This window comes from Lygodium microphyllum, chromosome 14 (assembly GCF_053477565.2).
Source record: "Lygodium microphyllum isolate KBCC chromosome 14, Lygodium_microphyllum_v1.1.10, whole genome shotgun sequence".
Classification (NCBI taxonomy): Eukaryota; Viridiplantae; Streptophyta; class Polypodiopsida; order Schizaeales; family Lygodiaceae; genus Lygodium; species Lygodium microphyllum.
Genome location: NC_141148.1, coordinates 70,141,698 through 70,153,190, shown reverse-complemented (window position 1 = coordinate 70,153,190; position 11,493 = coordinate 70,141,698). Strand labels below are relative to the sequence as shown.

The 11,493-nt window shown below is 38.9% G+C and overlaps 1 protein-coding gene across 5 annotated transcripts; it reads left to right on the top strand.

The window, feature by feature from the left end:
• Positions 1 to 6,628: 6,628 nt before the first annotated feature.
• LOC148025715 (uncharacterized) lies at positions 6,629 to 11,189 on the top strand. 5 transcript variants are annotated; one of them, XM_087692937.1, is made up of 3 exons: positions 6,629 to 6,789; positions 7,392 to 7,468; positions 7,589 to 11,189. In XM_087692937.1, the coding sequence occupies exon 3, from the start codon at positions 7,664 to 7,666 to the stop codon at positions 10,106 to 10,108; it is 2,445 nt and encodes an 814-aa protein (XP_087549063.1). In that variant the 5' UTR covers positions 6,629 to 6,789; positions 7,392 to 7,468; positions 7,589 to 7,663; the 3' UTR covers positions 10,109 to 11,189. The 5 variants fall into 5 exon arrangements, with proteins under 5 accessions (XP_087549063.1, XP_087549064.1, XP_087549060.1 ...); XM_087692938.1 differs by lacking the exon at positions 6,629 to 6,789 and adding an exon at positions 6,799 to 7,039; XM_087692934.1 differs by lacking the exon at positions 6,629 to 6,789 and adding exons at positions 6,799 to 7,039; positions 7,187 to 7,270 and having other exon boundaries at positions 7,392 to 11,189.
• The last annotated feature ends 304 nt before the right edge of the window (positions 11,190 to 11,493 follow it).

Sequence of the window (11,493 nt, the reverse complement as noted above, 5' to 3'; positions counted from 1 at the left end):
GATGAAGGCCAATTGAAAGGCCACAAGACAAGTGTCAAATTCATTGAGAGTACTTGGTGTAATTAGTATGTAGCACATCCCCTCTTTTTTGGGAGTTTCATGCAATGTGATGACTTGGGGAAAAGGGGGGAAAAGGGAAACGATGGCTAGAAAGGTACGATGCCTTGCGCATTCATTTGGCGAAGGTAGCAACCAACAATGTTATATCTCACTTCATTATCTTCGTCCTTCTTCTTATTCTCAAACTCTTCTATAACCTTATTCTAAGTAGATTTTTATGAAGCAAACATGGTGAAAACTAGGGGAAAGAAGGCGCAAAAATTGCATGTGAAGAGAAGGAGATAACAGTCGAAAGAAGCACATGATGAAGAGGAGGAATAGGCTGATAGCCCTCCTGAGATTACTCCTTCTAGGGCAAAGGACACGACCTCGAAACCGTCATCAGTCATGTCCAACTGATGTAGACGGTGAGTTGACAACCCCTTGATAGATTGTGCTATTTACATGGCTACGTCAGAGCCTAGCATTAGAGGATGGTTGATGTAAATTGGCTTATTGTCTTTTGTTGAATTACCATGGGAAAAATGGAGAAATAGTGTGCATGCTAAGCAACAGCTTGTTATACTTCAGGAGAGTGGTAAAATTGGGGGGAAGTTGGAGATTACACCCTCTCTTTTGTCTCAAGTTTTTTCTCTTGATCTTAATGAGTCCTAGACATTGGAAATGCACAGGTGAGGCGATGCAACAGGAGTTTGGGAATGCCACAAGTGCAAGGAATCAATATGTTCTTAGGCATGCCAATCCTAAGAGTAGGTATTTCATCAAGTGGTTTATAGAATGGTTTCTTCTCTTTATCAAGATAGACACAATCACTAAGGATATCTTTGGAAACCTTTGGTATGCCAAAAATGTAGCTATTTCTAATTGGCCAGGTGCTCTTCATGAAAATCTTATGTAAGAAGTGCATGTGCCCACTATTAGGAAACAACAGGCAGAAGAGCGGAATTGGATCGATGTTAGCAACTTTATATGTGCATTTACAAGTGGTGTGTCCGACTATTCATTCATCTTTATGGGATTCACACAAGGGTGACAAGCTTGATGCATTCAAGAAGAAAAAGTTAGTGGATGGTATCCTTGTGGATATCTATGAGATGGATTTGACTAGTCACTCTAATATTTTATTGGATGGTGAAAATGATCAAGGCAACAAGCCAGTTTTTCCATTGACTATGGGCTATTCTTTACATGATGTATTAAATGTTGATGTTGTGATGCCATGCCTGTGGATTTTGCTGAATGGTTGAATGAGGATGTTAAGCATGATGTGGCTATTGAGGATGTTGTCATAACAAGTATGCAAAAGAAAGTCAAATTCTCCAAGGTGAAGATGGAGACTATGTCCAAGCAATCAAATTGCATGCAACTGGGAGATGCTATGTCTCATGAGAGGAAATCATTGGTAGCAAGTTATGTTCCTCATAACCTTGAGGAAGCATGTTCACTTATGTCTAGATTGCATAGGTTTCTGGCGGATATGAATGCATGTGGTGGTGTCAAATTGGATGTTGTTCAGTCATTATAGGAGCAGTTGTCTTGTATAAAGTCAAATAATGATATTATGCTCACTAAGATGGATAAAATGAAAGAGTTACATGCTACTGAAGTGGATGCTTTGAGAAGATAGATTAATGAGTATGGTGATATGTTGTCAAAGTGTAAGATAACCTCAGCTATTTTTAAGGAATGACAATCACTATGTAGAACAAGCTTCAAAGTGAGATTGATTTAGTGGCTCAAGAGAATGCTAAACTCGAGGTTTAGCGGATTCTTTCATATGCATTGTTGGAACCTTTGCTCAAGGTTGAGAAGCATCTTTTGAATGATATGGAAGTTGATTTCATGTGAGGAGCAATGCTTGGACCATATAGTAAGTGAAAAACCTTGGAGCAAAACTATAATGAAGAGGTAAGTTGATACTCACTACACTCAATATCAATTCATATCTATCTTTTCTTGAATATAAAGGGTATATGTGTGATCAATTTTGAGTAGAGCGCATGTAGTGGTGATGTGAGAGATAGTCATCAATGTATGTGTGTCAAAGCTCTTGAAGGATAAGACTATGTCCTTAAGTCATGCATGTTGCACATGTGTAGCACGACAATTAAAGCTCTTGACATGTGCTCAAGGGATCACCCATGAATATGTAAAAGTAAGTTTATCATGTGGATTCAACAAAAAGGATGTCCAAATTCTCCTTTTTTTGAGATTTTTTGCACATCATTTAATGGAGATGTTCACATACTGAATAAGAAAAGGGTGTGTCTTATTCATGATAAATTTATAGATAAGGGGTTTTTAAGTAAGGCCTTGAATGCACATGATAGTAAGGGTTTGCATATTTGAACCCCTAAAGACATGTGTTAGCAACTAGGGCTATTGTTTAACAATATACATATAGTCTAGGGATGCTTTAGGCACCTTTTTTAAAAATAATGCAAATACTTACACTATCATCTCTTGGAAAGCTGGGCTATCTCATAGAGCTAATGAGACCTAGTTCATAATGAAGGGGAAGGTAAGGCCCCAACATTAGTTGAGTGGCAATTGCTTAATTTCTTCAATTTGCACATGTTGCTCAGCTCGCTTTTGCTTGAATACATTCCTTGTAGAAGTTGCTATAACAAAACTAGCCTTAAAACATATGGCACATAGGTGAACCATGGATCTTTGCCTTGATGACCTCAACTACAAGTGCCGTTTAATATATTTGGATGAAAATAAGGTTATCATTAATGGTGTGCATGAACACTCCCCTTAGAAAAGGAAATTCCCAAACCTTTTTAAATGACAATGTTTTATATAATAATCCATGAAGGCTTTGAATATTACAAATCACTTTCAAAAGTTTGAGTCCTTAAATTGAATTCCCTTCTCTAATTATTTTAATCTTTTCTCAATTTATTGTAATATTACAAGTATGTGCATAGATGTGGTAAGTGCATGAAGTAAGGCAAATGTAGGTCACTCTAAGCTATGTGCATAGATGTGATAAGTATCCTCTCTCACACTAGAAAAAGTAAGGCAAATGTAGGTCACTCAAAGCTACATTGGTAACAATATGTGGGATAGTAGGCTAGGAAGTATAAAGACAAAAAATAACTTACAAGATCTAAAGTGATTCTTGAGCATAGCCTTGTATTGTTTTAAACTTGCTTTATTTCTTGTGGATGGTTCTTATTCTTACCGTACAACCTAGTGTCACCTTGTGAATGTTAAACTATGTGTGGTGTTATCTTTCTTAGTTGTACACTTGACATATTGCAAAATGCCAATTTTTTAAAATCCTTTTATCGATACAATTTTTCTAAAGTTGAAATGTCAACTTCTTATGAGATAAAAAGTGTATTTCTTATGTATACTAGCTAAAAAAGTAAAGGTTCTAAAGGAACTCATTCCTCAATTGAGTTTTTCTGCATAATGTTGATTAGTATGGACCTTACATAAAGACATGCATGGAATCCAATATTAGAAAATGGTAACACTTGGTTTGTATGAATATAAGATTTGATTTCTTTAGAAATTATTAGGGATAGATGTGTTGACAACATAGAACATAAACACTTGTTAGGAAAGTAGACTAAGGAGTAGTCATCTTACTACACGTCAGTTTGTAGCTAGAGTTAAATTCATTGTCTTGTGTGTGGAATAGAAATGGTGCATTGGCTTGCTTTTTAATAAGCACTTTTGGGCCTTGTAACACGTATCTCACTGGGATTTTGATATATACCTCAGCTTGAAGTTCACATTGCAACTAGTGTCAAATTAATGAGAGAACCTAATTCCACAAAGTCAAAAGTTGTAATTATTGTTTGTGTACAAAGGGATTGGTTTTAGGGCTTCAGATCTCACGCGCATTGTAACATCATCTATATCTTTTATTTGGTGAGAGGGATATTTATTTATTTGTTTATTTATTTATTTGACAAGCATTACGGAGTGACTGAGCATGGGTTGCCCAACATCATGTACAATGTTTGTTCTAACATAAGCAATAACGTGCATAGTTGTTCAATGTATCTTTCATGAGTACATATAATCATGTTTGGTTTACAATCTAGTTCCTTCTTTACTGTGATAGAGAAATATGGAATCCTCTTTTAGGAATAAACATATCTTCATGATGATGGGATGATACGCATGTTCTAGTATACAAATATCACTTTTTATGGGGTACAAACCTCCTGCGCTTTGAAATAATGGCTTGAGCATGGCTAAACGCAGCTAAGATTATTCCATTTTCATGTGAAGTGGCAAAAATCCTTGGCCAAAAGGTGATAGAAATACATGTTGATAGGTGATAGGAACATTGCATGAGTAATTCGTCATCTATAATGCTATTCATGTATAGTCCTTTTCATTTCTACCCTTCAATGTGACCATCACCATATATCTTTTGAAAAGTTTTAAAGAACATGGTAGGTGTGCCATCTAGACTCTTGGGTAAGTTAGTTAATAAAGTACTTATTATGCATGTAACACAAAGACCCTCACCTTGCTATCTTTTGCACATGCACTCATGAATGATTTAAAACTCATTAGCTCTCAAATTACATGTAAATCTACTTATAATATTGATTTTCATGCAACAAGTTCTAGGTAAGTAGGTTTGATTAGACATGTACATACAAATATCATACTTTATGGTTCATTCAAGTGTAATGGCCCTAAGAGGAAAACCCCAACCTCTTTCCTTTTTAAGGGAGATCGCCACTAGAACTTGCACGCTTTTGGATTTAAGGTTCAAATATCCTTTTGCAAGCTTTTGGATTTAAGGTTCAAATATCCTTTAATTGTTTCTTCTCCATTCTCCATAACTTCCTTCTTGCCCCCCCACATATGATGGGCTATGACCTTTAGTCTCGTTAGTTATGTACTAACCCTAATTTCCTTAAAGTTGTTCTCCATTTTGCATTCATAGCTTCTCTCTCTTTCTTCCATACATAGAGAGTTGTCCACTCTTAATTCATGTACTCATGCACTAAGTCTACTAAGATAGTGTAACTTGTAGTGCTTATTCACCCACTTTCAAAGTACACATGAGCATGCATTTCAACTCCTCCTCAAGCTCATGATTCACATATGTAGCCCAAGTAGTCTCCTGAGGAACGCAAACTTATCTTCATCTAGGAATTTGGTAAAGATGTCTCAAACTTAACTTATCTTCACCGAGGGAGAGTAATGACATCTCTAACTCATATGTGAGGATATTACTTAAAACATAGATAGGAGTACGAGTGCTAAGTAATGTTGCCATAAAATGTGACAAGATTAGTGAATATGTATTGTGTTCATTACAACCTGATCTACCATGGATGGAGAAGGCAATGTATAGAAGTGCACTATTAATGCATAGATTCAAGAAAAATGTCTAAGCAATTGACTTGTTACATGGAAAGATTGTAACACTTCACAAACATGCAAATGTGAAATGAATCATTTTGAAGCCTCAAGCTATTAATGCATACATTCAAGAAAAATGTCTAAGCAATTGACTTGTTACATGGAAAGACCGTAACACTTCACAACCATGCAAATGTGAAATGAATCATTTTGGAGCCTCAAACTATTCAATGTAATGGGCACCAAAACATCATCATTGAAAGATGCATCCATGAAGCCAACTCTCTACTTATTTTATATTTGCAAAGTAATCATTTAAAAACCTTAGGCTTCTCTACCTGCTATGTAGTCTACACTCCAATGACATTTTAGTATTCATGGTTTTGTATATTGTTGTATAGAATATTGTTTGAGATGCAATGTAAGCGTCCAATTATATCTTTCCTTGCTTTATACATCCAATCATAGACACTTGTGATCAACTTCCGTGATCTTTTGCCAATCAATAAATTTTGAAATCACATTTTTTTGGATGATGAATTGTTATTGTCCAACCTCTCACTAATAATGGGACTAATACATGGATTTCACATGAAGAGATTGAGACACCCTATACATTGGAAAGCCTTCTCCCCATTTTGAGCTATCCACTTTCATGTTTATGCAATTGAAATTAGTCTCATCCAACCTCTAATCAATAGTCTACTCTTCAATACTAAGCTATCCACACTTATGTTTATGCAATGAACTCTCATGATGTCCACTGAGGATGACTTGTGAGACACCTTCTTAGTCATGAGGTCTACTGAGTATGACTTGTAAGACTCGTTCTCCTTATGAAACCCATTAAGTGTGACTTGTAAGACTTATTCTCACATATGAAGTCTACTATGTGTGGCTTGGAAGACTCAATCTCACTTATTGAGTCCACTAAATGTTACCTTTAAGCCTCTGCCACTCTTATGAAGTCCACAAAGTGTGCCTTGTCAGCCTACTCTCGTTTATTCAAATTTGCTGAGTGTGATTGGCAAGGTCAAAATAGGGGTGAATTTTAGCACAATGGCTATTTTGTGAAGGTATTTTGGGCGGCATGGCTAAATTATTGGGCTTTAAATAATCAAAAAAATAGCATGTGCATATATGTTAGCTCAATGTTCACCCCGGAAATTACACTCAAAAACAAGAATTTTCCATAAGATTTGCCCGATTTTCTGAACTCATGGCCTTTGATCAACGTATAAACATTTGCCCACCTATTGACAGACTAAAAATCATGGGGTCCCTTATCTTTTCCCCTGTCATGACTTACACATTCTCCCTTATGGAGTCCACGATATATGCCTTCTGAACTGTGGCTTGAAAGGCTTCTTTCTCTCTCACACGGTACATGCGACTCATAATCATGATCGTCGGCAGACGCACTGCCTAGAGAGAGGGCTTTACTCACTTCCATCTTTTCACCTTATTCGCTCTTTTTCTTATTAAACTGAATTTGCCCGTGCAAGTATTCAATGAATTTATGAGAATCTCAATCGATGAAATCAGTTTTACTCTCATTTGAGCCAGAAAATGTGCAAATTCCATTGCTGTTCCAGTCTGCTGAATGATTTGTAGTGGGATAAACTAGCTTAAAGTACCATTCTCAACTCTTGCCTCATCATGTAATGAATTGGGTTCCCCTATATACATACCCATATAATGAATTGGGTTCGCTCATAGTCTTGCATCTAGTGGTGATTTTGCTTTGGCAATATATGCATGCCTGTTATTTCCATGGCAGGATTCTATGCCTATGAAATTTCGAGGGTCAGTGTCCAATCAATGGCGTTCTTCAGGAAAAGACAGTCAGTTTTGATCATAGAAGGTTGAAACCCTGCAGAAACATTTTTAAGAGACCTGAAACAAAAAGCCTTAACAGACTTGAAAACTATCAGTAAAGACATGTCAATTTGGGATTCTGAATTGGTTCATACAAATGGATGCAGGTATGTGGAACAAGCTTTTTGGTTCAGTGCATTGCATGATCTCCACAGACTCGGACTTCGGGATGGACTGCGTGAAGGCGCGACTCTCAGTGTTTATTGACTCTATTAATGATGACTCAAGGGTTTTCTTCTTTTTATTTGGTTTTGTGTTTTTTATTTGCACAAGTTGTCGAATATGCTTGCTTTACTGATTGCAGGTACTCTTAGTGAAAATGGGGGTGCTGCTGTTTTTCTGACAAGGGCAAGAGGAGGTCGAGTGGATCGGTGCAATCATGTTGAAGACCACTGCTCGATCGGAGCATTCTATCGAGGATGTTCATGATGTCTATGACAATGGCATGACTGGTAACCGGGGGACAAGCTTGCAAAGTCTTGAGTTGCTAACAAACAATCAAGGCACCTGCAGCTGTTGCGGAAATGCCACCGAATGCGAAGATGATTTGAAGTTGGCTTTGGGTCCGGGTGGCTGCAGACATGAATCACGTGTTCACAAAGGCAGCTCAACAACACAATTGTCAGGAATTGAGCTCAGACAGCAAAATCGCTCGTCCATTAAGCTTGGATTGAGACTTACCCCATATCGTGATGATGACTTGCATGGGTCCATGGTAAACGCTTGTTTGACATCTCCAACTCAAGCAACATTGAACATGAAAGAGACTTCATGGAATGTAGAACCTGAAGTTTGGGTAAATGACTTTCCTGAAGATGAAACAATTAGGCATGGAAGGCTGCACAGTTCCTCTATGCGTATTGGGGAGACATCAAGAAGCTCTAATTTCCGGCACTCCCACGGTCCAAGCATCAAAGATAAGAGTTCTGTCTCTGCTTTGCCTGTGACAAACAGTGAGGCTCCAGATGAGGTAAGACTGAAATGGTTGTACTACGACCACATACCCTTGGTAGATGAAGGATCTACATCTGCAAGATGCATGAAATCAGGAGGCTACATGCCTTCTTTGTTGCACAATTCTCATCCTAGAGTTCATGAAGCTGGTCTTTTGAGTCAAGAAACCTGGAAATTAGAAAGTTTTAGACAGCAAGACTATTCCATTGGCACAAATGAATCTTCTATGCTGGCATCTGACTATGATCCTCTGACCAATGTTTCTAGCCAAACCACACAAGTAACCTCTATTCCAGGAGTGACAGCATTGAGCACTTTGGATAAGCCATCAAAGATTTGTAAGTTCAAGGGCTGTAGTAAGTGTGCTAGGGGAGCATCAGGTCTATGTATTGCACATGGAGGTGGACAGCGATGCCAAAGACCGAATTGTAACAAGGGAGCTGAAGGTTGCACATTGTTTTGCAAGGCTCATGGTGGTGGCCGTCGATGCCAGACTTTAGGATGTGTTAAAAGTGCTGAAGGAAAAACAGATTTCTGCATAGCCCATGGTGGAGGCCGCAGATGCAGCTATGAGGGCTGTAGTAAGGCTGCTAGGGGCCGATCTGGCTTATGTATACGTCATGGTGGGGGTAAGAGGTGTCAAAGGGAAGGTTGCCCAAAAAGCGCAGAAGGCTATTCTGGTCTCTGCATATCACATGGGGGAGGTCGCCGTTGCCATTATCCTGACTGTGGGAAGGGTGCCCAAGGTAGTACCAAATTTTGCAAAGCTCACGGAGGTGGGAAGAGGTGTATTTTTGAAGGATGCACAAAAGGTGCAGAAGGAAGTACATTTTTGTGCAAAGCTCATGGTGGTGGCAAAAGATGCATGTTTGGAGGTGGAACATGTACCAAGAGTGTTCATGGAGGTACTTTGTACTGTGTAGCTCATGGAGGAGGTAAGCGGTGTGCAGTAATAAGTTGCACAAAGAGTGCTAGAGGAAGGACTGATTTCTGCGTGCGACATGGGGGTGGTAGGCGCTGCAAACTTCAGAGCTGTAATAAAAGTGCACAAGGGAATACTGATTTCTGTAAAGCACATGGGGGTGGTAAGAGATGCTGTTGGGGCCAACTGAGATCCCTCCACAGCAGCTATATATTTTCTGAATCTTCCGTCAAGGATAAATGTGATGGGCTAGCAAGAGGAAAGTCTGGCCTTTGTGCTGCGCATACTGCTGTGCTGCAACAGCTTGAAGCAGTTGAGGATTATAGCTTACATTCGTCAGCTGCTGCAAAAGTCAAAGGTGATCAGAATATGCAGCTAGTTTATAGAAAGCCACCACAATTTTATTCGTGTAGTGCTGATAAGCAGTTTCCAGATATTGCGGATGGTCATCTCCCTACTCATAAAGGATGTGATCGTGACAATTATTTTGAACAGAATAATGGGATTTTGGCAAGAAATTCTTCATTCCTTGGGGGCAAACTGATTCTCACAGAATGCCCTGCATTAGATTTAGGCTCACACAATGCCTGTGGTCGAAATGCCTCAGGCTGCTTCTTGTCAGCTCCTGGATCACAAACTTCTAACCATTTTTCGCTTCCTATAAGATCACCATCTTTTGGAGATGAGATTGGTGAAAGGTCACCTTGTTTATCAAAGTTGCAGGAGGATTCTATCAGACATGGCACACCTACTAAGAAACTATCAAAATCCTCCTCAACACTAGTGGCAGCCTCAAACACGCCAGAAGATGACTTACACTCTAATATACAGCAGCCCTTTTTGCACCATTCCAACCTTGCATCAGATGAACTGCATTCATTCTTCGGTCCTGAGGAACGAGTTCATGGAGGCAGCCTCATGGCACTGTTTGCCAAGCAAGGTTTCTAGGCATGTACAGTAGAGAAGCTTTTGAATCAGCCACGGGACGATCAATGCCTCTCTTGTAGTCATGCAAGCTCGGATGCTAATGTGTCTCCTGAGAGATTTGGATTTGCAAGTATACTAGATTCAATCTCTAACCTTAGGTTCTGCCGGTATATAGATTCGATTATTAACCTTAGGCTGCGCTGGTATATAGATAGTTACTAGGCTAAATGTATTAGAGTATTCTGAACAACTGGATCTCATTTGAGCTAAACAAACCTACGAAGAAGTGTCCATTAGCAGGAGAATGGTGAATTCTGGAGACAGTAAAAGAAAATGACAGATGATGGCAGGTAAGTATTGCAATAAAGGAGACAGTTAAATCTACGTCACCATTCCTCATGCCAGTAACAGGAGACAGTTAAAGCTATTGGCAGCTATATACCATTCTTCATGCCAGTGTACTAGACACCTATAATACTTGACTGATATAATTGGAAGTTCTTATAAACAATTGAAAAGCACTTTGGCAGTGATGTTTCTTGGTTGCCAATCTGAACTTGCAATTTCTTCAAAATTTTGCATCTCTTGCATTTTTGCACTTTTTCCATGCATCCAATATGATTTTGAAACAGTTCCATTTCTCATTCACCATCCGCATCAAAATGGATCTCAAAACTCAGAGTGGGATTGCACAGAGAGAACATGCTGTAAGGATCATTAAATATGACTTCATTCTAACACTGTAAAATACAATTGATACAACCGATTGTTTTTCTTATCCTTATTCTACGGAGAGCAAATGATGAAATTTTGAAGGCCTTCTACTCTGTACAGAGTTTCATCCAAACAGGATGGCAATATATTTATCCTTGAACTCTCCAAGCATGGAGGGTAGATTTAGTGACCCTTTTGTAAACAACTTGAAAGCCAAGGAGCAACCTGCATGGCTCCTTAGGATAAATAGATATATCCTCGAGCTCTAGAGCATGGAGGGGACATTATAAGACCCATCTGTAAAGATTTTGGTTCCTGGGGATTGTCTTGATGGCTCAATCTCAAATGAGAATAGTAAAAGCAGTTTGGAATTGGATGACATGAGGGGATTGGGTCACCTTTATGTAGCTTTGCAATCGATTAATGAAGAGATTCCTTAGAGGTCAGATATATCATGTGACAGGACCTACACTATTTTGTCAAGAACTTGATTCATGTGTAACTGTGAGTGTGTCTTTGAGGGTTTAACTTGAACATTTAACAAGTAGTTGGTGTCTCCATTGGTTCTGCATTGCGGTGTCTGAACTGACCTTGTATGTGTGCCATCGGTCCTCCAACTTCGGGCTGCCAATTTCGGACATCCTGCAGTAGTAATTCCATCCACCCCTCCTCCTTGGCGTTGTGAATTGACA

Bases quoted from the DNA above. Each gene is read 5' to 3' on its own strand.
- LOC148025715 (XM_087692937.1), top strand. From the start codon at position 7,664: ATGTTGAAGACCACTGCTCGATCGGAGCATTCTATCGAGGATGTTCAT.